Source organism: Herpailurus yagouaroundi, unplaced genomic scaffold, assembly GCF_014898765.1.
Source record: "Herpailurus yagouaroundi ecotype Mexico unplaced genomic scaffold, PumYag 190, whole genome shotgun sequence".
NCBI classification, from domain to species: domain Eukaryota; kingdom Metazoa; phylum Chordata; class Mammalia; order Carnivora; family Felidae; genus Herpailurus; species Herpailurus yagouaroundi.
Window position 1 is genome coordinate 10,377,415 of NW_024412421.1, and position 22,769 is coordinate 10,400,183.

General features: G+C 49.0%; 2 protein-coding genes across 4 annotated transcripts in view; one reads left to right on the plus strand and one right to left on the minus strand.

The window, feature by feature from the left end:
- The first annotated feature begins 5,069 nt into the window (after window positions 1–5,069).
- ARL2BP (ARF like GTPase 2 binding protein) lies at window positions 5,070–13,442 on the plus strand. Of its 2 annotated transcripts, none has more exons than XM_040498104.1 (6): window positions 5,070–5,417; window positions 6,078–6,139; window positions 8,784–8,890; window positions 11,256–11,341; window positions 11,553–11,649; window positions 12,173–13,442. In XM_040498104.1, the coding sequence occupies exons 1-6, from the start codon at window positions 5,380–5,382 to the stop codon at window positions 12,245–12,247; spliced, it is 465 nt and encodes a 154-aa protein (XP_040354038.1). In that variant the 5' UTR covers window positions 5,070–5,379; the 3' UTR covers window positions 12,248–13,442. The 2 variants fall into 2 exon arrangements, with proteins under 2 accessions (XP_040354038.1, XP_040354037.1); XM_040498103.1 differs by having other exon boundaries at window positions 5,072–5,417; window positions 12,097–13,437.
- A 1,956-nt stretch (window positions 13,443–15,398) lies between these two features.
- The window catches only part of PLLP (plasmolipin), a 20,468-nt gene continuing 13,097 nt past the window's right edge, over window positions 15,399–22,769 (minus strand). For both annotated transcript variants that reach the window (XM_040498102.1, XM_040498101.1), the window contains exons 2-4: window positions 19,813–19,986; window positions 17,559–17,681; window positions 15,399–16,421 (exon numbers count right to left, since the gene is read on the minus strand). In XM_040498102.1, the coding sequence (XP_040354036.1) occupies window positions 16,305–16,421; window positions 17,559–17,681; window positions 19,813–19,986 (414 nt within the window). In that variant the 3' untranslated portion in view covers window positions 15,399–16,304. The remainder of the gene's footprint in view (window positions 16,422–17,558; window positions 17,682–19,812; window positions 19,987–22,769) is intronic.

Sequence of the window (22,769 nt, forward strand, 5' to 3'; positions counted from 1 at the left end):
GATTTCACAACTTTCATTGGTGCCTGCTGCCAAGGTCCCAAGACCTCACCCTCTCCGATTTCAGGGCTACTTTCCAGGGCAGGAGAGAATCAAGTATTAGATTTTAAGAAGCAAAGGTAATCACTTACTCATCCCACAGATCTTTACTGAGCACATAATATGCTCTGGGTACTGTGCCTAAGTGGTATACAAAACAGATCTATTCATGGAGCTGCTGGTAGTGGGGAGAAGACAATATATTTGTTTGTTAATGCCTTACAAGATTAGGGTGCTATGAGAGAATGAGGGGGATTTAATTTAGATGGGTGGGAGGGGCAGAAGAAACCTCCCTGAGGAAGTAATATTAGTAAAACTCCTTTTTTTTTTTAATGGTTACTTATTTTTGACAGAGACAGAATGCGAGTGGGTTAGGGGCAGAGAGAGAGGGAGACACAGAAGCAGAAGCAGGCTCCAGGTTCTGAGCTGTCAGTATAGAGCTCGACGTGGGGCTCGAATTCACGAGCTGTGAGATCATGACCTGAGCCGAAGTCGGACGCTCAACCGACTGAGCCACCCAGGCGCCCCAAAACTCCCAAGGAAAAAGTAGGACATGGCCAGGCAGAGAGACTGAGTGAGGACAAGCTTCCAGGACTATGTAGCTATGGGAGCACAGCATTACAGGTGAAGGCCTAACTAAGGAGAAAAGGAGCTCAGCCTCAGGATCTGATGGACGACCCCTGTAACTAACAAGGGGGTAGAATAGTATGCTCCCATGTTGGAGAGGTGAGGAGATTGCTCATGAAGCCATGTTAAACATTTATTATTTTATCCCAAGTGCAATAGAAAGCGAAAGAGTTTAAGCTTTGTTAAAGTGCTTTGTTACATCGTTTTAAAAGATAGCTCTGGCATCTTTGTGGAGAATGGAAAAGAGAGGTGTGGGGTGGGGGTACAAGACAGGACAAAGCAAAATATGGAACTAGTAAGACCAGTAGAGAGACTCTGAAGTCCAGCAGAGAGGTGAAGGTGGTCTATAAATTTAGTGGAGATAAAGTAGACAGAATTAATAGGTAATCTGTCACAAATCAGAGGAATGCAGGATTCCGTTAGCTTTCTAGAAATCTACCCTTGGATTTTGTTCCTAAGATGGTCTATTCCAATTCTTCACTGCTAGACCATATGACAAAAGGACTTCAATATTGATAAAGGTATTCAGGATGGAAGCAAAGTTATAATCTTGGAGCTGCTTCAAAGGGAAAGACCACATAGAAAAAAAAACAGGGAACAGCAAGCAATGTGGAAGAGAATAAACAGCTTTATATTCTGCACTGCATGTAAACATTTTAAGAGACATTGAAAGCTAGGCTGGGGCAGGGAGGGGGATTAAGTAATGGCATTTCTCCAATGATTCATTGGGGTAATGCTACTAGGGTTCCAGACAAAAAAAAAAAGGTTTTAGTGAATTGCCGTCTTTTTGGAATGAGATTGATAAAGCAAAGTAAATTTGGTGCCATTTGCACACCAGGAAACAGGATTCAATCACAGAAATCAATTTCATTTGCAGAAAATGACTTTTGCATGAATTTCAAACATCTTGAATATGTATCCATGAAACAAACTATCCAACTAAGATCAGCTCTTTCCAAGATTGTCCATTATTCACTTAAAACCATTTTTAATGTCAGGGCGCCTGGGTGGCTTAGTCCGACTCTTGATTTCAGTTCAGATCATGATCTTGCAGTGGTGAGATCAAGCCCTGTGTTGGGCTCCGTGCTGAGCACAGAGCCTGCTTAAGATTCTCTCTCTCTCTCTCTCTCTCTCTCTCTCTCTCTCTCTCTCCCTCTGCCCCTCTCCCCTGCTCATGCTCGCTCTCTAAAATAAAACAACTTTTTAAATGTATTTATTTGAGAGAGAGAGAGAGAGAGAGAGAGAAGGAACAAGGGGGGAGGGGCAGAGAGAGAGACCAAGAATCTCAAGCAGGAACGTTTATTTTTGAGAAAGAGAGTGAGCAGGGGAGGGGCAGAGAGAGAGACAGAATCTGAAGCAGGCTCCAGGCTCTGAGCTGTCAGCACAGAGCCCAATGCAGGGCTCAAACACAAACTACAAGATGATGCCCTGAGCTGAAGTCAGACACTTAACCGACTGAGCACCCCAGACCCAAGCGCCCCTAAAATAAAATAATTTTTAATGCTAACCCACAAATATTTAAGAAATGATTATTAATGAAAAATATTTAATATATTTAAATTTTCATTTTTTTTCTTTAAAGGCCACTTCTGTTTTCAGCAGAAAAACTTCACATTCTGATTTCCAGGAGTATTTGACAACTCAGGAATTGCAGCTATTTATAGCATGATGGTTAAAACATGCCCTTGGGTGTGAGCTTGGACCCAGTTCCAGCTCGTTTAGCCTTTCTTTCTTTTTTTTAATTTACATCCAAGTTAGTTAGCATATAGTGCAACCATGATTTCAGGAATAGATTCCTTAATGCCCCTTACCCATTTAGCCCATCCCCCCTCCCACAACCCCTCCACTAACCCTCTGTTCTCCATATTTCAGAGTCTCTTATGTTTTGTCCCCCTCCCTGTTTTTATATTATTTTTGTTTCCCTTCACTTATGTTCATCTGTTCTGTGTCTTGAAGTCCTCATATGAGTGAAGTCATGTGATACTTGTCTTTCTCTAATTTCGCTTAGCCTTTCTTAATCTCTAAAATGAAGATACCTCACAGGAATTGTGGGGTGTTGTTGTTGTTTTCTCCTAGAGTTTCAAGTATTTCAAAAAGAGACAATGTATTTATAAGTTTTTAGCAGGGGGTGCCTGCGTGGTTCAGTTGGTTGAGCCTCCAACTCTTATTTCAGCTCTGATCATGATCTCAAGATTCATGGGATTGAGCCCTGAGTCGGGCTCTACACTGAGAATGCAGAGCCTGCTTGGGATTCTCAATCTCTCTCTTTCTCTCTCTCCCCCTCTTCGCTCACGTGCATGCTCTCTCTCTCAAAATAAATATTTAATTTTTTTTTGAACGTTTATTTATTTGTGGGACAGAGAGAGACAGAGCATGAACGAGGGAGGGGCAGAGAGAGAGGGAGACACAGAATCGGAAACAGGCTCCAGGCTCCGAGCCATCAGCCCAGAGCCCGACGCGGGGCTCGAACTCACAGACCGCGAGATCGTGACCTGGCTGAAGTCAGACGCTTAACCGACTGCGCCACCCAGGCGCCCCTCAAAATAAATATTTAAAAAAATGTTTAGCACAGTAACTAGCACATGCCTGAGTATATGGGTACCTATTATTATCTTTATGCCCATTTGTTCTTAAGGCCAGACATGATGAAGTGGATTAAAAATAGCCACAAATTCTTTGATAGCCCTCTCATCCACAAATGAAGTTTATGCCCCTCCCCTAAAACCTGGGTGGATTCTGTGTCTGTTTGACCAATAGAACTCATTGGAAGTGATACTGTGCCAGTTCCCAGTCTTTAAGTGGCTGGTAGCTTCCACTTCCTGTCTCTTGATATATTTGCCCTTAGCCCCAGCAACCATAGTGTGAGAAAACCCACGCATCTCTGGGAAGACCTACATGGAAAGAAACTGAGGACCCCGTCCCCTCCAACCACCAGCCATCTGGCCAACATCCACAGCTGAGCCCCCAGACAAGAGTCAACAGTTATTTGCCAGCCATGTGAGTGAGCATGTCAGAAGAGGCTCCTCTAGCCCCATTCCAGCTGCCCCAACTGATGACAAGTAGAACAGAGACTAGCTGTCACTAACAAATCTTGCCCAAACTGAAGATTAGTGGGCACAATAATTGTTTTCGGCTACTCAATTTTTGGATGGTTTGTAACAGCAGTAGATAATAACCAGCAACAGATGAAATCACAAAGTTTTCTCCTCTACTCTGATTCCATATATGATTTAGAAGTAGGAAAAGGGTGGGAAGTTCATTTAGTCCAGAAGAAATAAGTAGTTTATAGAGAAAATAGGTCATGAGGAAATTTGCTGAGTTTGCTTTGAGCTGCAAAATGGGTACTTGACTTAAATATAACTCAGTCCAGGTAATCAGCAAACCTTTACAGATACCTGTCCTCTACTTGGTGCTGAATATATATATATATATATATATAGTATAGATATAGATATACAGATAGTATATATCTCTGAGAACTGATCTCACCCTGGGTACAACTATGTCTTGGTAACCATTTTTAGTTGCAGACCCCACCGATATCTATTTTATGTCCATTCAAAATGTCCATTCAGGCTGGCCATCTGACCCTCAGATCAAACCGAAGTCAGACCTTAAACCACTCTAGACAGGTAACACACATTTGGCCCAAAGGTATAATGCAACCGAACAGCCATGCCTAGCGATCCAATAAAGAGAAATCAGCTCTAGGGAATCCTTTTACAAAATCTGGCAGTTTGGGAGGGGAGTTTTTCTGAAAGTTATCTGATTTCTGGTTGCGTTGTCCAAAGTGAGTGTCAACTTTTATCTTGCCCAACTAGCCAAGAAACTAAGAAGTGCCAGATAACGTTTATGATGTGTGTGTGTGTGTGTGACAGAGAGAGAGAGGGAAAGGGAGAGAGAGAGAATACTGTATGATGTAAGTTATGTCTACTTCTTGCAGTGGGGCTTTCCTCCCATGAAAAGGAGTAACTATCTTGAGAGCCCCAACAGGCATCTGGCAATCAGGCAGGCCAGAGGTCTGCATTATCCGATTCAAAGGCTGAGGGACTGGTTCTCAAGAAGTCTGCAGTTCATAGTGCTCTTACAACCCTCTTTAAACTATTTACTCTTCTTAAATCCTGTAATTTACCGACAAGTTGCAAGTGAGAAAACTGAGGCTCTTAACTTCGATTCCTTCCTCCTTAAAATGGGGGCGATGTGAGACTTAACCCCACACACCGAGAGAACACCCAGTAACCCCTAGGCTTGCCTCTTGAAGCCCAAGGAGCTTCCCTTCGCGTCTCTCTTTCCTGGCTTCCTCTCCCTATCTTTGCCCCGCCCCCGGCGTCGAGCAGCGCGCGCCTGTGATTGGCTCTTGGGAGCCACGGGGCAGCGGATGGGGTTGTGGTGGCCATGGTGACGGGAGGCGGGGCGCGGCGGTTGTGGGTAACTGACGCCTGTACTTCACGGTGGCTGCGGCGCGCGTGGAGAGGCCTGGCCCCGCGTGGGGCCGAGCCGGCGCGAGGCTGTCGCCGGTGAGCCTGAAGCACGGGCCACGCACGCAGGGCCCAATCTTTTGGGCCGTGAGCGGCCGCGGCGTTGGCGGCGAGACCTCCCAGATGCCGGTTGGGGCTCTTAGGAGCGGAGCGCAGGCTGGGCCCGGGCCGCGGGCAGGATAAGAGTCCGACGGGCCTGCTCGCCCCGCGCGTGGATGCGGCGGCGGCGGCGGCGGCGATGGACGCCCTAGAGGAAGAGAGCTTCGCACTGTCCTTGTGAGTGACGCCGTCGGGCCGGGGAGGCCTCGGCTTCCGCCCTGGGGAAAGGGTGTCCTCGAGGGGTGGAGTGGGGGTGAGGGACCGCCAAGGTTCCTCCCTAGTTCCCGCTGTTGATTGTGCGGCTGCTGTGACCTCCGGGTTCAAGCCCTGAGGACGGGAGTGCGGGGCGAGTGTCTCGCGATGATCAACGCCTCCATCACAATTCCCCAGGCTTTGGCCCTGGTTTGAGCTGCCAAGGTCCGACCACGGGTCAGAGGACCCTCCACCACCTCCACCTCCAGGGACTTCCAATCCAATTGTCCCCTGGCCAGTATCTCGCTCGCGCCAGTTTCACGCTCACAAGCTGATAGGTGGGGGGTGATAGCGAAGATGCGGTGAATAAACCCGAAAGAAATACATAAATACGAGGAGCCTTTAGATGTGCCATGTGAGCCTTTGCTCCCTTTATATGTCCCTTTTGTAGTTCCTTGTGTCATACAGGTTTTCTGAAAATGGAGCCCTTGAACCCTAATGTCACAAAAGTACGTTTTCTTGTTGAAGTTGGGTGATGGGAAGTTCATTTTTCTGCCCTCTTTTGCACCTGTGTGAAAGTGTCTCTAATACAGTTGTTTAAAGCGAATTATTTGAAACAGCACCTAATCCAGGTATATTTTTCAGCTCTTCCGCCTCCGATGCAGAATTTGATGCTGTGGTTGGATATTTAGAGGACATTATCATGGGTAAGCTTCCTTACCACAGTCTCACCTGTGCTCTCTCTAGTTCTTAGACCTTTGCAGCTTGGAGGGTTAATTTTGAGAGAAAACAGCAAGCTGCATATAATTTTTAATGTAGCACAGACTCATGTTAAGTGAGATTAAGTGGTTTTAGAGGCAAACGTTCTCCTTGTTTTAACAATAATCATAATTATTATAGCTGTCTTGTAAGGCAGCTATCCAGGTAGTGGGGCCCTAGACGTTACGGACCTCTTGGCAAAACTTTAGGAGGGACTTCTTTCAAAGAGTAAGAGGAATTCCATTTTTTTTTGGTTTTGAGTTTTAACATTTTTGTGCCATAAACCACAGCATAGTGCCATAATCACAGCGCGCGTGTCCGTGAAGAAAATAAAATGCCATATTTCCGCTGGTTCTGTATTTTCCTGGGTTCTGAGTTCCTATTCGTGCATTCATTTTTTGGTGTGCACAGACCTGCTAAGTAACGAGCGGTAACAGGCACCTGAGGTTTAAGACAAATGTATGGGAAGGGGAAACTCTGAGAAAATTTTTGTCTGAGTTTTCTGAGAATTAGGCGAAAAAGAAACCTTTACTGTGGTGGTGCTAGTGATGTTTCTTAGTCTAGTTTAGTCTGAAAATCACTGACCCACACGTTTGTAATCTTCAGGTCCCAAGAAAGTTCATGCCCTTAATGCCTAAATACAGGTGTTTCACCATTAAGCCCTTGTCCTGTGTGGAGGTGAAGATTTCTGGGGAATACTGAGGAATACCTTGAATTCTTTTGTCCTTTGCTTACCCTGTGTGCCATGGGAAAATGAGCCTTTTTTGACCTCAGGGTGTTTACCCTAAAGTCTAGGTCATTTGTGAAGCTTTCCTTTTATTTTTAGAAGTAATTATTGTATGCACTTGTTAAAATTCCCTGTTCTCTCACGTTCAGGTGTTGGCTATAAGCCAGTCTTTCTACCAACCCTCATCTGAATTCCACCTGGCAATCCTATGCGATAGGTACTAGGATCATTCTCATTTTCTAGTTGACAAAACCGGGGCTTAGAGAAACTAAGAAATGTGCCCAAGGTCACACAATTGACGTGGCTGAGCTAGGATCAGAGCCCGTGTGCTTGATCACTACGCTGTTCCCACCACAGCTGCTGAAATCATATTCAAGTAAGAGATCCATTTCATTCCGTTGTGGGAAAGGAATGTGATGGAGTTCCCAGGCCACCCTGTATGGGTGTGTTTAAAATGGACTCAAGGATGGTGGTAATGGCTGTACAACAATGGGAGTGTACATAATGCCACCAAACCACACTTAGGGTCGCCTGGGTGGTCTGACTCTTGATTTCAGCTCAGGGCACGGTCTCACAGTCGGGGGCTCCCCACTGGGCATGAAGCCTGCTTGGGGTTCTCTCTGTCCCTCTGCACCCCCCTCCCCCACCTCCGTGCCCTCTCAAAAAAAAGTGAATTCATGGGAATGCAAACTGGTACAGCCACTCTGGAAAACAGTGTGGAGGTTCCTCAAAAGGTTAAAAATAGAACTACCCTGACCCAGCAATTGCACTACTAGGTATTTATCCAGGGGATACAGGTGTGCTGTTTCAAAGGGACACGTGCACCCCAGTGTTTATAGCAGCACTATCAACAATAGCCAAAGTATGGAAAGAGCCCAAATGTCCATAGACAGATTGAATGGATAAAGATGTGGTATATAGAGACAATGGAGTATTACTCAGCCATCAAAAAGAATGAAATCTTGCCATTTGCAACTATATTGATGGCCTAGAGGGTATTATGCTAAAAGCAAAGTTAGAGAAAGACAAATATCATGTGACTTCACTCATGTGGGATTTAAGATACAAAACAGATGAACATAAGAGACGGGAAGCAAAAATAATATAAAAACAGGGAGGGGGACAAAACCTAAGAGACTCTTGTGGGTGGGGGGATGGGCTAAATGGGTAAGGGGCGTTAAGGAAGACACTTGTTGGGATGAGAACAGGGTGTTATACACGGGATGAATCACTGGGATCTACTTCTGAAATCATTATGGCACTATATGCTAACTTTTGGATGTAAATAAGATAAATAGTAAAATACTTAATGTGTTTCAAACTATCAGGAACCACAGAGGTATGAGAGTAAGGATGTAGCTAGACTCTTAATAGAAGGCTTCACCTCCCCTGCCTTTCCTCGAAGACTCATTGATGTGGAATACTAAATACAGGACTTAGAAAAATGTGATATTATGTGACTGTTGGTTTTTTAGCATACTGCATTTGATATGTTTCTTAAACTTTATGTGACATGTTAGAAGGGCTTGCAACAAAAAAATAATGAATTTAATGTTAGGTATATTTTACCACTATTTTTAAAATATTAATATTTATTAATAAAAAGACTGGGTTTTAAAAATATTAATATTTTTAAATTTAAATATTTTAAATTACTATTTTTAAAATATTAATATTTATTAATAAAAAGACTGGGCTACTTGAACATCGGCGTCCTATTGAACACTTCCCTAAAACACTGTTAGCTTTCCCTCTCCTAGAGACTGACCATTAGGAAGCAGTTCTGCTGACATAGAATTTGGCCTATTTATAAATCAATGGTTTTTAATCTCCATTGAAAAGAATAAAATTTTCCTGTTGTTCAGATGACGAGTTCCAGTTATTACAGAGGAATTTCATGGACAAGTACTACCAGGAGTTTGAAGACACAGAAGAGAATAAACTCACCTACACACCTATTTTTAATGAATATGTAAGTGGTTTTCTGTTTCTTTTCCCAGAGATTAGAATTTCTTTAAAATGTGAATTCAGAATCCAAATATGTTGACATTTCGGGCACCTAGGTGGCTCCGTCAGTTAAGTGTCCAACTTCGCTTGGGTCATGATCTCACGGCTTGTGGGTTTGAGCCCCACGTGGGGCTTTTTACTGACAGCTCAGAGCCCAGCACCTGCTTCGGATTCTGTGTCTCCCCCTCTCTCTGCCCCTCACTCGCTTGTGTTCTTTCTCTCTATTAAAACAAGAAACATTTAAAAATTTTTTTTAAGATGTTGACATTTGGAGGACTTTAGAAGCTGCCACCAGTAACTGCCAGGAATTGTAGTTAGAATCTCCCATTGCTGGGGCGCCTGGGTGGCTCAGTCGGTTAAGCGTCCGACTTCGGCTCAGGTCATGATCTCACGGTCCGTGGGTTTGAGCCCCGCGTCGGGCTCTGTGCTGACTGCTCAGAGCCTGGAGCCTGTTTCAGATTCTGTGTCTCCCTCTTTTTCTGACCCTCCCCTGTTCATGCTCTCTCTCTCTCGGTCTCAAAAATAAATAAATGTTAAAAAAAAAAAAAGAATCCCCCATTGCTTTCTTCTGCAGTTCTTGAGGGTGTTTGATGATTTTTGTCCAGCTCCTATTTTTATTTCTTTCTTTTGAGGGAAGGAGAGAGAGTGAGTAGGGAAGGGACAGAGAGAGTCCCAAGCAGGCTCCACACTGTCGACTGTGAGATCATGACCTGAGCCAAAATCAAGAATGGATTCTTAACTGACTGAGCCACCCAGAGGCTCCTCCAGCTTCTGTTTTAGAAAATGCTTGGCTTGATCAAAATCCCGTTTTCAGTTACAATATATGGGTTCGCTAAACCTTGCATTCATATACTCTGTGTGTGTGTATGTATATACATGTGTATATATATGTATACATATATAGTATACCATATGTATATTGTATTCATATACAATATATTGACCTTTTGACTTGCACACAATACAGTTAAACAACATGGGGACTAGGGGTGCCCACACCTGCACAATTGAAAATCCATGTATAAGGGTGCCTGGGTGGCTCAGTCAGTTAAGCATCTGACTTCAGCTTAGGTCATGATCTCACAGTTAACAGGTTTGAGCCCTGCGTCGGTCTGTGTGCTGACAGCTCAGAGCCTGGAGCCTGCTTTGGATTCTGTCTCCCTTTCTCTCTGCCCCTACCCCGCTCACACTCTGTCTCTCTTAGTCTCTCAAAAATGAATAAACGTTACAAACAAGCAAAAAAAAAAAAAAAAAAAAACCTGTGTATAACCTTTGACTCCTGAAAAACATAACTACTAATAGCCTATTGTTGACTGGAAGCCTTACGGATAATGGAGATAGTTGATAAACACGTATTTTATGTAGATACTCTGTACTACTGTATCCTTACAATAAAGGAAGCTAAGGAAAATGTTACTAAAATCATAAAGAAGAGAACATACATTTATGGTATTGTGCTGTACTTATCAATACAAATAAGTGGAACCGTGCAGTTCAAACACTTACTGTTCAAGTGACATCTGCGGTTTTTTTTTTTTTTTCTACTGTGTAATCTAATCAGGTGCCCATGACCGTTAGGTAGAAGCGAAAACCAAGGCTAGATCCCCAGGAGTTTCAACTCTGGACCCTTGGGCCTTCCCATTGTGCTGAGGCCTCCGGTAGCCTCCTAGAACAGTCTCATCTGAGAAGAGGTTTGAGCCTCGAGAACTTTCTTAACCTTAGAAGCATGGCATACCTGATGGTTTCCCCAAGTCAAGCCTCAGCTTACAATGAGGAACCTGTGATTACCTCCAACAGTATGCTTCTTTATATATTCCTTTTTAAACCCTTTTTTAAATGTTTATTTTTGAGAGAGGGAGGACCCAGAACCCCAAGCAGACTCTGAGCTGTCAGAACAGAGCCCGACACGGGGTCCAAAGACACAAACTGCGAGATCGTGACCTGAGCCGAAGTCAGACGCTTAACCAACCAGGGGCACCTGTACGCTCTTTTTGCACAGATTCCATCTACCCAAGAAAAAAGGCCCTGCTTCGTTCCTTACTTCCTGCCGTGGGGGGTGGGAGCCCTGCTGTTCACAGTCTCTTCCTACGTTAGCGCATTCATCTTGTCACAGGGTAATTACCTGCAGATGCCTCCCTCCCGTGGTGTGCCAGGGCACATGCTCACTGAGGACAGGAGCTGTATTTTGGTTCTCGTTAGTATCCCCTGTGCTCAACATGGAGCTTGGCACATAAAATAGGCCCTCAGGAAATGTTTGCGAACGTTGGAGGCCAGGCTTTCTGAAAAGCCGCCTTGTTTTCCTAAAACCAAGATCCTGTCCACTCTTACAGATTTCTTTGGTAGAAAAGTATATTGAAGAACAGCTCCTGGAACGGATTCCTGGATTTAACATGGCAGCTTTCACGACAACGTTGCAGTGAGTTGAACTTGACTCTGCATTTTTGCCTGTTTTCCCTTTCTCCTTTACTCTGAAAAAAGACCTTTTTTTTCATTGCTTGCTCATGAAGGTTTACAGCCCTTGGCGGTCAGGTCCTGGGTGGGAAGGCCCTTAAAATCTGCAAATGGAATCTTGGAGGGACAGAATCTGTTGCAGTCTTCCATGAAACAGCCATCCTTTTCTTTTGCAGGCATCATAAAGATGAAGTGGCTGGTGACATATTTGACATGCTGCTCACGTTCACAGATTTTCTGGCTTTTAAGGAAATGTTTCTGGACTACAGAGCAGTAAGTCCCTCTTGCTTGTGTCATTAGCCACATGGAACCATGGAGATAGTTCCAGATAGTTCCTAGTAGACCAGCTGCCATGTTTCTCCCCATGACTGGCCAATATCAGTCTGGCAGCTAGCAAGGTGTCCAGAGTGAGCAGCTGCCTTCCGGGCAGGACCCAGGTTCCTCTTAAAGTAATCCCTAAATAATCAGAGGGACAAAACCAAAAAGCAGGTCTAACTGCCTTGCCTTTCTTATAAGGCAGACTCTTAGTAGGAAAAAGAGGTATTTTTCAGTGAAGAGAGGTATACTTTTTATGAGTGACCGGGCCAGTGCTGAACAAGAATGCAAAATAACCCCCTTCCACCCTCCCTCCCCCTGTGCCACAGGCAGGGTTTGGAGCTAGGAAAGGACTCGTGTTTTTTTCCCTCTTCCTTGCCGCTTGGGATTCTTTTTCTCATGCAGGAAAAAGAAGGCCGGGGACTGGATTTAAGCAGTGGTTTAGTGGTGACTTCATTGTGTAAATCATCCCCTGTGCCAGCTTCCCAGAATGATCTGCGACACTAGGCCCTGCCACCAGGCAGAGATATCTTCCTGGACGTCGCCAGCCCCATAGACTGGAAGAGGCTTTGGCTATGTGACAGAATACATCTTGGAAAGACGGGCTCTGTTCCACAACTCTTTGCTGACGTTAAGTATTGATGGGTCAGAAGACAGTCCATCTGACCCTCCTAGGCCCCTGAATCACCTTGTGTTCAGTAATCCTAGCACTCCTCCCCAAGTAGACCCCTCTCTCAGGCCTGAGTCAGGCTCCTCTGGAGCAAGCCTGAGGCCAGCATCCCCCCGGGGACCCCATCCCCAGCATAAACGTTGGTAGGTCAACAGCATTTGGAAGAACCCACCAGCTCCACCCCTCTTTGGCCCCGCCTGTCCATCAGGCTTTTTGTGTGCTGACAGCTTCCTGTATGTATCAGTTTCAGTCCTGCAGCCTCAGAGGGGTTTCTACCCATGTGGGAACATTTCTCTAGGCTGTTCCTTGAGACAGCTGCCCTCTGCAGCAGCTCCCATCCCAGCTGGTCCTGGCTGTAGGAATAACAGAGATGCCCCTTACCTGAAGCTACCTGTGAAAATCACTTCCTTGTCTTACAGTCGGCAGTCCCTGCATCACTCTGTCTTCTGCTGGTCCTGATGTAGTCTGTTTCTAGAATTCTTTTAAGCATTTATAGGTAACTATTTTTATAGATGAATACTCAGGCTAACCTAGTGGCTATAATCTTGGAGCTTCCATGATTACCCACTTAAAGATCAAAGTATTATATACTGTGTGCTTTTTAGCTATTAGTGCTATGAAAGCAAAGATGCTTTCTACGTTGGTGCACCTAGTTTACTGGGCACCAGTGAGTGTGTGCTTATGCTGGAAGTAGGCTAAAAGGTCTCCCTTTCTTACAGCATGTTAAGTGTTCGTACAGGTTTGCTAAAACTTTACCCTTCTGTGTAAATCAGTTTGTTAGGTTTTCTGTTGGAGTAGGGCCTCTGCAGTTCCTTCCTGTCCAGATCTCCCCACCAAGGCGGTGTTCCGCTGGGTTGGCTCAGCATGAGGAGAGCACAAACAGCTTCACTAGTCGTATGTATGCCTTGATTTAGCAGTGTTTCATAGAAATCACCAGAAAACATGGATGTCACATCTCTAGAAAGACAAGACATAGTATTTCAATTCTCAATGTGTACCTTCCATATATTTTTTTTTTTCTTTTTTTTAAGTAAAAATAAGACTATACTTATAAACTTCGGTTGGCTGTTCTGGTCTTAAAGTGTGAGCTGTAGACTCTTTCTGTACTGATGCGTGGCACTTATTAAATACTTTTGTACCATGAATATACTCGGAGGTGCATTGCAAGAGCCGTCATTCTCCACGAGTCCCTCCCCTTCCTTGGCTATCACCCCTGCCCTCGGGGTCACTGCTGCTTTGGTCCTTCAAAGCCAGAGGCCCTCGCAGAGCCAGCTTTTTCCATTGCTGCCCCTCCTGGCCTTGCTTTCCCTTCTTGCCCTTTCTCTATAAAGGGCTACTCACTGTAGGCTGGGCATGTCCGAAGTACTTGATGAAGACCTGGTTGAGAAAACCCATGTATGTGGACTTAACGAAAAATGAACAACAGCAGAGGTAAACAGTTCTTTTCCACTCAGAAAAAAAAAAAAAAAAAAAAAAAAAGCCTGTTGCTTACTATTAGCAGATAGGCTTTCTGATTTTATAAAACCAGAAACCTGTCTCTGTCCACACAGGGACTTCCGTCATCGTGTGCCACCTTTGATGGGGCTCAGGGCTGGCTGGGATGAGAAAGCCCGCCATCCTGCCCAGTCTCCGTGACAGCTGCCCTGTCATATTGCTCAGACCTCCTCGCCCATGGGAAGCGCAGACCCTTCAACTGCAGGGTCTGAGGATGGGGGAGGCATCGGCCTCACCAAAAGGTAGTTGTTTGAGGAAGCATGTTAATATCCGCAGTGCAGTGGGCTGTGTGTTAGCAGGTTAGAAACTGGTAAGACCTTGCCTAGGACTTTGTTTCCTCTTAAGCCAAAAGAAAATGAGTTGATCTTAACACTAAACTCCCTCCTTATGGCTGAATCATGGAATGACTCCCGTTTATCATATTCTGAGCCACTTGAGAGTAAAAAGCGATCCTGTTAGTATCCACACCAGGACAACAGGCAGGCCGTGGGCCTGTCCCAGGCTAACCAGGACATGGGTGTCTGACTTAACCCCGTCCCTCTGTTCTGGAGCAGGTCCCCCACAACTGTTGGACTCAACAGTAGCCCCCACCTGCAGGGGATCTGCCCCGAGACACCCCCTCCCCGTGGATGCCTGAGATCCCAGATAATACTGAACCCTCTTCACACTGTTTCTCCCTGTACGTCTACACCTGTGACAGAGTTCAATTTAGAAAGGCATGGTAAGAGGTTAACACCAAGAAAATAGAACAATTACAACAATATACTGTAATAAGAGTTACGTGACGGTGGGCTCTCTCAAAATATCCTACTTCCTGTACTCTTGTGATGATGGGAGGTGAGGTCTGGCCCCCAGGCTGAGATGAAGTGAGGTGACTGGCGCAGCTTGACCCTGCTGGTAGCCTCAGGAGGAGGACCGCGTGCTCCCAGGCTACTAGCTGACCGCGAGTAACTGAAAACGCAGAAAGCGAGAACGTGGATAAGGGGAGCCTACGGGCTACTGGAGTTACATCCTAATTATCCCTGGGTTTTTGCAAAAGGACCAAGGGGTGCCCAGAAATGCCCTCCCCTCAGCCTACTTACTATCCAAAGCATGTTACTCTGTGGCAGCAGAAACATAAGCTCGGTCAGGAGGACTTCCTCTCTGTGGTCTGCCGCCGGCCCCCCGGATCCAGCCTGTTATTCGCGTTGATGACTTGATCTCTGAACTGCGCACTTTCAAGGCAGGGGACAGGATGGCAGTCTCGCCTTCAGCAAGGTGACCTTGATGTGCCTAAAGCTGGGATGACTGACTGGCTTAGTGTTAAAAGGACACCATTCTGAGAATGGGGCGGGGGGTGGGGATCTATTATATCTGTCAGGACAGCTGGCATGAAGGGGAACTGTCCCTGGCAAAGAAAGCAAGCAGGAAGGTACTCAGGTGGCCTCAGGTCAGAGTAGCAGCTGGGGGTGCTAAGTCCAGAACCGGATTTTGAACCTCCCAGTACATTTAGCTGCGGCTTCCTGGGCTGTATAAGCGTCTACAACCATGATTACCCAACATCTTTTCCAAATAGGTTCTTCCAGCTTTATTTTTGTAAAAAACAACAAAAAAAAAACCCAAAGAGAACCAAGTCACCAAGCACGGGACAACTTACCAGGCAAGGTCTTGAGTCCCTCCCTCCTCCATGTCCCATGTGCCATGTGCCTAATCAACAGCGTCCGGGAAGCAGGTGGCACGGTTAGCTTTTCCCAGAGGGGATACTACAAACAAGGGCTTGGGTACCGGACGGAAACCTGGCCAGGTTTTTAATCGCTGAGAAGTTGCTTAAGACCGATTGCTTTAAATAACTGGTATGTTTGAAATGCAGGAAAAGGATGACCATGCTGTCAGAAATCCTAACCCTCTTTCCACAGATGACTCCCTAGAAGCCACCTGTTGGCTTGAGGGAGGGAGGGTCAGGTCAGAATTGCGGTTGAAGGAATGAGGCCGGTTTCAGAGAGCTCGCTCTGCAGTCCCAGGGCAAAAACTAAGGTAAATACGCGCGGCTTGTTAGGCTTATTCTACGGTGGGCCAGCGGCTGCAGGTCTGGAGTCCTCGTTAGTGTATTTAGTGTTGGTGAGAAGACTGGGCTCCAGCCTTGGACACTGGAGTCTCTAAAGACAAAGCGGAGAGCCCCGCGTCCCCCGTCACCTTCCACTAAATACGGGGGACGGGCAGGTGGTGTCAGCCATGGGCCTCTCTCCAGCCCAGGCGCTTGCCGACTTCGGCCAAACCAGAGGAAGGATCCCGATTCCGAAGGAGCGCTGGGTGAGCCCGGGTCTGAGGAGCAGTGCGGAACAGGCGTAGTCCCTCCCAGGCCGACTCCACAAAGGGCTCAGGCCTCGGGCTTGCAGGCCGCCCCGCGCTGTGACCCAGCTGTGACCCAGCTGCAGCCTTCAGCCCCAAGGTGGGCCATGGCACAGGTGGCCTAGGCGTAGCCACCAGCCATCTGACTGGTGGCTGCGTTGCTGCCCACGCCCCGCCAGGCCTGGAAGCTGAAGAAAGCGCTCACTCCGTAGGCAATCATCACTAAACATGCAAAGAACTGAAAGGAAGAAGACACCAAAGCTGAGTTGGTGTGCGCTGTGGCACTGGGGGGTAGGGTGACAGGGATCCGAGTGCCAGACAGACCACCTCAGACCCACAGACTGCAAAACCTTGAGCAACACCCCTCCATTAACCAGAACAAGTTGCTCTGGCACCCACACCAACTCCAACTTAGCCATACTTTCCTATAGCAAGTGTCTGGGGGTGCCGATGGGTGCCAGGTTCTGGGGCTGCCGCCATTACATTCTCACGGGGGTATCTATTAAGAACCACGCAGGCAAGGTATGTCAGACTGTGATGAGGGCGACTGGATGATGTGCTAAGAGTGACCGAGGGGTAGGAGCTAGTTCACACACACATCAGGGATTTCATTTTAAAAAGACAACATTGTGATTCCAGGGAATCTTCTGGAATCGGTTCATAGGTGCCCTACGCTACCACCGGTGGCCATTTTCAGAAGCTCCGTGTCTCTACCACAGATTTCAAAACCATCTTCTTCCTGGTCTAGCTCCTGCCCTACCCTGGACTTCCCCTAGGTGTGCTCACCTCTCTGAGCCTCAGTTTCCTTGTCTGTCCACAGGGACTACCAGTCCCTGTCCTCCTCACTGTGGGAGTCAAAGGGTCCTGTGAGGAGAGGTCTGTGTGGGGCCCCTTGGAGTCAGGCAGGACAGGTGTGGCAGGGGTCACTGGTATTTCACTGGCTACCTCACGGGGAGCCCGAGTTTGGCCTTTCTGAGAGACCCTGTAAATCCCCCCAAATGATTTAAGCCAAAAGGTTTTGCAAATGCCCCTTTCAAGAAGGGCTGACAGTTTTTAATAGGTCCTCCCAGGGGGCATATGACTGTCAATCAGTATGGAACACCCGGGTTAACAACAAAGTTCAACGGTTAACCCAGAACTTCATTTACTACCACAAAGTACTTCCCAAGCATTCTGGTTCCTCAAGGTTTTACTGTTAATTATGGAAGACTGAAAGCTCAGCTTCCCTGAAACCCTGAGATGATGATAACTCTAGCGGTGGCGGGTGCTGGCCTCAGTCCAGAGAGTGGTGGGAGTCCCGGGGCATAGACTTGGTCTGGCTGGCCCGTCTCCCCTGTAACTAACTGCCAAGGGCGCCCTGGGGAACCATACTCACAGAGGCAGCCGCACGCTGGTTATACGGCCGGGTGCCCTTCAGGGACGTCAGCTCGACGGCGGCAGAGCAGGTGATGAAGGCCGTGATGTAGAGAACGGTGGCGCCCACGTTAAATATCATTAACTGGGGGGAGGGGAGAACAGGCTTAAGACAGCAGACTCTTCCAGGAAGCGTGGAACCTCTTGGTTCCCAACGGCACCTGCCTTTAGTAGCCAGGACCGGGGCTGGGGCTCAAGGAAGGGGAGGGAGACCTGGGTCTTTGCCACTAGAAGGGAAGTTCACATGGGGTCAGGCCGGTGGCCATCTGAGCTGGGAACGTAAACACACCTAAGGCTCAGCGGGGAGGGGACACGATGGGGGAGGCCCGAAGTGATCTGGTCAGGAGCAGCGGTGGTCCCAAGAGGCAAAACCCATTGCCAATGGCAGGAGATTGAACCAAGGCCTGCTAAAGAGCACCAGCTAAAGAACTCCAGGGCCACGCTCTTCCATGTTGGCTCAGCACAAGCTCGGCCCTCCCTCTTGGCACCGCAGGCCTTGGTCCTGAGGCTGGACCTGGGAGCACCTCACATCCCTCTCTACCCCAGTGGGAGGAATCTATGTCTGCCTTTTGGCCACATCTTCAGCTCAAGGCCCCCCATGTCAAATGCCAGGGTCAGGACCCCGCAGGGTTCTGGACCAGACTGACAGGGAGGACCCTCAGCTGACATTCAGGCTGAGTCCCATTTCCCCAGTGCTTGGCCCCTGGAGCCAGTAAACAGTCTTAGCAGACACTGCAAACTGGGGGCCCTCAGGCATGTCTGGTTCAACCTAGAGATTTTTTTTTTTTTTTTTAAACTACCAACATTCTAAGAGCACCTGGGTGGCTCAGCCGGTTAAGTGTCCGACTCTTGATTTTGCTCAGGTCATGATCTCACACATGGGGCTCTGTGTTGACAGATCAGAGCCTACTTGGTATTCTCTCTCTCTCTCTGCTCCCCCCACCCCCTCGCTTGCTGGCTCATTTGCTCGCTCACTCTCAAGATAATAAACATTTAGAAAAAATAAAGGTTATTTTCAATAAATAAAAATCCCCAACATTCTAAAATTAGATTTCATATGAAAACCTGAAGATTTCATATAAAACTTTCGATCCTAACATATCAAGAGTTGGCACCAGGGGGCCTGCACTCCCGCTAACAGTAGGAACTAGGAGAGGTGGCTCCCTATGGACAGGTGGATGCGGGGTCTCCGGAACCCCTCCTGATCTACTTCACTCCCTCATCTTGCCCGGGCCCTGTAGGGTGCTGGTGGCCCCCGTCCCAGACAATGACCCTCTGGCGATCCCAATCCAATCTTCTCTGGATGCAGTCAAGCCTTCCCTGCCCTATCTGCTAACGGGCCCAGGAAAGGAGCCTCCTTCCATCAACAGCTGGGGCTAGAGCCCCAATCAGGGACACTGAGGCCTCGCCATCTCGGGAGATCTCTTTCTTCAAGGCTCCTGGGACACAGAGCAAGGGCTGGATCCCAGCCAGGAAGTCCGGCCACCCCTCCTCATCCCAGGATCTTCCCTCCAAGCCCAGCGCCCGCCACGAACACCGCCTGGCTCCTGCCAGTGATGTCAAGATCTAACAAACCCGGTCTGTCTTGAGGATGACTCACGTTTCCTCGGTTTAAAAAGTCATTGAATTCCAAACAATGCCGCCTAGTCCCAGCCTCGCTTGTCTTACAATCATGTGCCTCTCTTGCCTCGCTGCAGAGCTGAAAGCCTCAGACCCCAGCTGCAGGGGTTTTCCGGGTCAGAGAAAAAAGCCCAGCAGCTCTCTGTGTGTCTGGCCGGGGTCCTTCCTATGGACGCTCTCAGCTCTGTGTCCCGAGGAGACTGGCCCGGACGAACCTGGGACACCACCCTCTCCCAGGCTGTGAGGGCCTCGTCCCGGGTAATTCCGGACAGCTCAGCCCAGCCTCCAGACACAGGGCTGCCAGAGTCCGACAGACCCTTGGCAACACGGGAATCCCCACTGCCCCCCAAAAAGGAAAAATACTTTCAAGATCCCAAATGGCCTCTGGGCTCTCCAAGAGCTCCTCACTTCTACTCCCTCCCACGGAGAAAGCCAAACCTGTGTCCTCCCTGGTTTGTGGCCATCAATCTTCCCTCCCCCACTCGGCCCTGCAGGCTGGCTGAGGGCCAGCCCCCACGAGCCACTCCTCACGGAGGGAGAGGGGTCAGCCTGGAAGCCCCCCCCCCCCCCCCCCCCCGGCTCCCACCCAGACTCACCACCAGCGGCCAGGGCACCATGTACAACTTCATGTGCAGCTGAAACAGGTAGAGGATGAAGAAGACAATTGTCACCAGCCAGAGGAAGACAGCAACGAACATGACCCAGCCGTAGGCTGGGTACAGGTGGTACGGGGTATCGGCAATCAGGGCCCACACCAGCAGCCCCAGCACCTGGAGGGACGAGACAGGGCCAGAGTCCCCCAGAACCCCCACCGCTCTGGCTGGAGGCCACAGGGCTCCCTCTGCAGGACACATTTCTCATTTAGTCGAGAAAAATATTTATCTGGCTCCTACTGTATACCACCATGTACCAAATCCTCAGGTGAAATGTTACATACCGTGGGACACCGTCCCTGCTCCTCCAGTCTGGGTTCTAGAACGTTCTTTTGTGCTCGCATGGCCCCCCCTAGGCACCTACCACCCAGGACTGGGATACTGTTTCCTTCCCAGCCTTTGAGTTCCCTGGGGGCAGGCCAATGACTGTCTCACCCATAGCTGCACCCTGGCAGCCAGTACCTGGGCTCAGTAAAAGCTGCTGAAAGGTGAAGTCGCCATCCTTGAGGGATGGACACAGTCCAACTTCCAGAGGTGGGAAAACCCACAGCCTGTGCTGTCCTCCCACCCAGGGCCTCAGGGTGACTTCCACGTGACACCCTACCAAGCCCTTCCCACCTTCTCTGACTCTCCTAACTGCCTCTCTATACAGGTGCTACCATCCCCAGTTTCTCAGGGAGAAACCGAGTCTCACACCATTCCCACATGGCAGGGTGGGCTCCAATATCCCTGCAGTGTGTGAAGCAGCTAACGGCATGGACCTTGCAGCCCACTGCCTGGTTTTAAACCCTGCTCCCTTCCCAGCTGTGTGACCTTGGGCAAGTTCACGACCTCTCTGTGCTTTGGTCACCCGATCTGTAAAATGAGTATAGTGACCATACCTACCTCACAGGGCTATATTAAGGACCTGTAAGTTCACGTATATAAATGGGTACAACAGACGTTTGCTTTTATTATTCCCCGCTGGATACACTGCCCTCTGGGCCACGGGGAATTCTGCGCAGATAGGCTGATACCGGCTTGGGGAACTTGGCAGTGTGGGACTGAGCAACGGGCTTGCTCTGAGGCACGGCCCAGGAGAGCCCACAAGCAACCTCACATGTAGCCATCCCCGCCTCCTCCATACCTCTCCTACCCTCTTCCTTGCTGCCCAAGACCCCTAGGCTGAGGCGTCCTCCCTTGTCCCCAAGGGCATTCTTTGGAATCTCTGGAGCTAGGCATGACTCAGGTCTGGCTGCTGAGGCAGGGAGGGTCTACCATGGGGCTTTGGAGAAAGGCTCCTTTGCTGATGAAGATGCACAGAGAGAGCTGCCCTCTTCTTCCTCGAGGGGCATCCAGGCACGTGGCAGCAGGCCTCGCAGTGACCTTGCCACAGCCTGAGAATGAGCAGACCGTCGGCTGGATCCCAGAGAAGCGCCTCAGAAGGAAGATCCACCTCTAGCCACTGGTCTCAGAGACAAAAAGTGCCCCCCTCCCGCCCCCCAGGCCAAAAGCTCCTCTGCCGGCCAGTGCTGGGCACCTGCTAGGCACCCCCACCGAAGCACCCCTGCCAAGGACCAAAAGGGAGGTTTCAGTACCCATCCCCCTACACTTGGGGGGCAGGGCAGGAACGGACTTAGGTGAGTGGGCCCGGAGTCCGGCAACCCCTAGAGCGACCTGCGACGTTCCCTTCTCGTCCTCCTGCCGCTCAGGCACAAGAGGCTGGGGAAGGGTGTGGTTGATTGGCGTCCCTCCCACAGCACCGCTGGAAAGTGGGAGGTGGAGCCCCAGGCCTGGGAGCCAACAGCTGGGGGTCAATCCTGCCCGTGCTGTGGGACACCGGGCGAGCACCTTTCCCCCTCTGTGCGGCTCCCGGGGCAACTCCGGTCCGTCCACCAGAATGCAGGCCCCGTGAGGAATCCAGGTCTGGTCACTGCTGCATCTCCGGTGCTCAACAGTGCCTGGCATATACCTGCTCAATACCTATGTGCTCGGAGCTAACAGGCCTCAGTTTCCTTATCCATGAAGTAGGAGTCAGACACCTGCCCTGCACAGGTGCTGTGTACTAAAAGAGGAAGCAGGTGTGAGTCAGTGGATGTGCTGTGGGCCTTGCCCCCCCCCCCCCCCCCCCCGGGGAAAGATCTCAGCCCAGGGCGGGAGGCGGGAAAGGCATCCACTCCTCTCCAGAGCCCTGCGCCTGTTCCCCATCACCCAGTGGGGTGGGTCCGCAGGGACACCACCCATACTGCACCACGCCAGCCTCAGCTGCCCCATCGGAGATGGGCAGGCCCACTTTGCAGGTGAGGAAGGTGGGACAGGTGGCAGGGCTTTGCCCACAGGCACACAAACTGGGCACAGAGCCGTTCCCAGTGAGGCCCGTGAGCCAGGTTGTCTCAGCCCATCGCCCCCACCTTCTACCACCCATCCTCAGCATACCCTGCTCAAAACAGACACGTCAGGGGGGCAGAGACACCCCCCCTCCCCCCAGAGCTGGGTGAGCTCCCTGCTCCGAAGGAGAACCAACCCTCCTAAAGCAGCAGGACCCTCCCAGGTGAGAACTCGGCACATCAGGGACAAAGAATGATCTTAAAGTAGGGTCCTTACAGGCCTGCATGCCATTGTGCTGCAGGTTCCAACTACCTAAAAGGAAGTTGAAAACGCAGTGCAATGAAAATCAAGAAAAGAGCAATTCGGGGGCGCTCGGGTGGCTCAGTCGGTTAAGCGTCCAACCTCGGCTCAGGTCACGATCTCACGGTCTGTGAGTTCAAGCGATGCACTGGGCTCTCTGTCACCGCAGAGCCTGCTTTGGATCCTGTCTCCCTCTCTCTCTCCCTCTCAAAAGTAAGGAAATACTAAAAAGGAAGGAAGGAAGGAAGGAAGGAAGGAAGGAAGGAAGGAAGGAAGGAAGGAAGGAAGGAAGG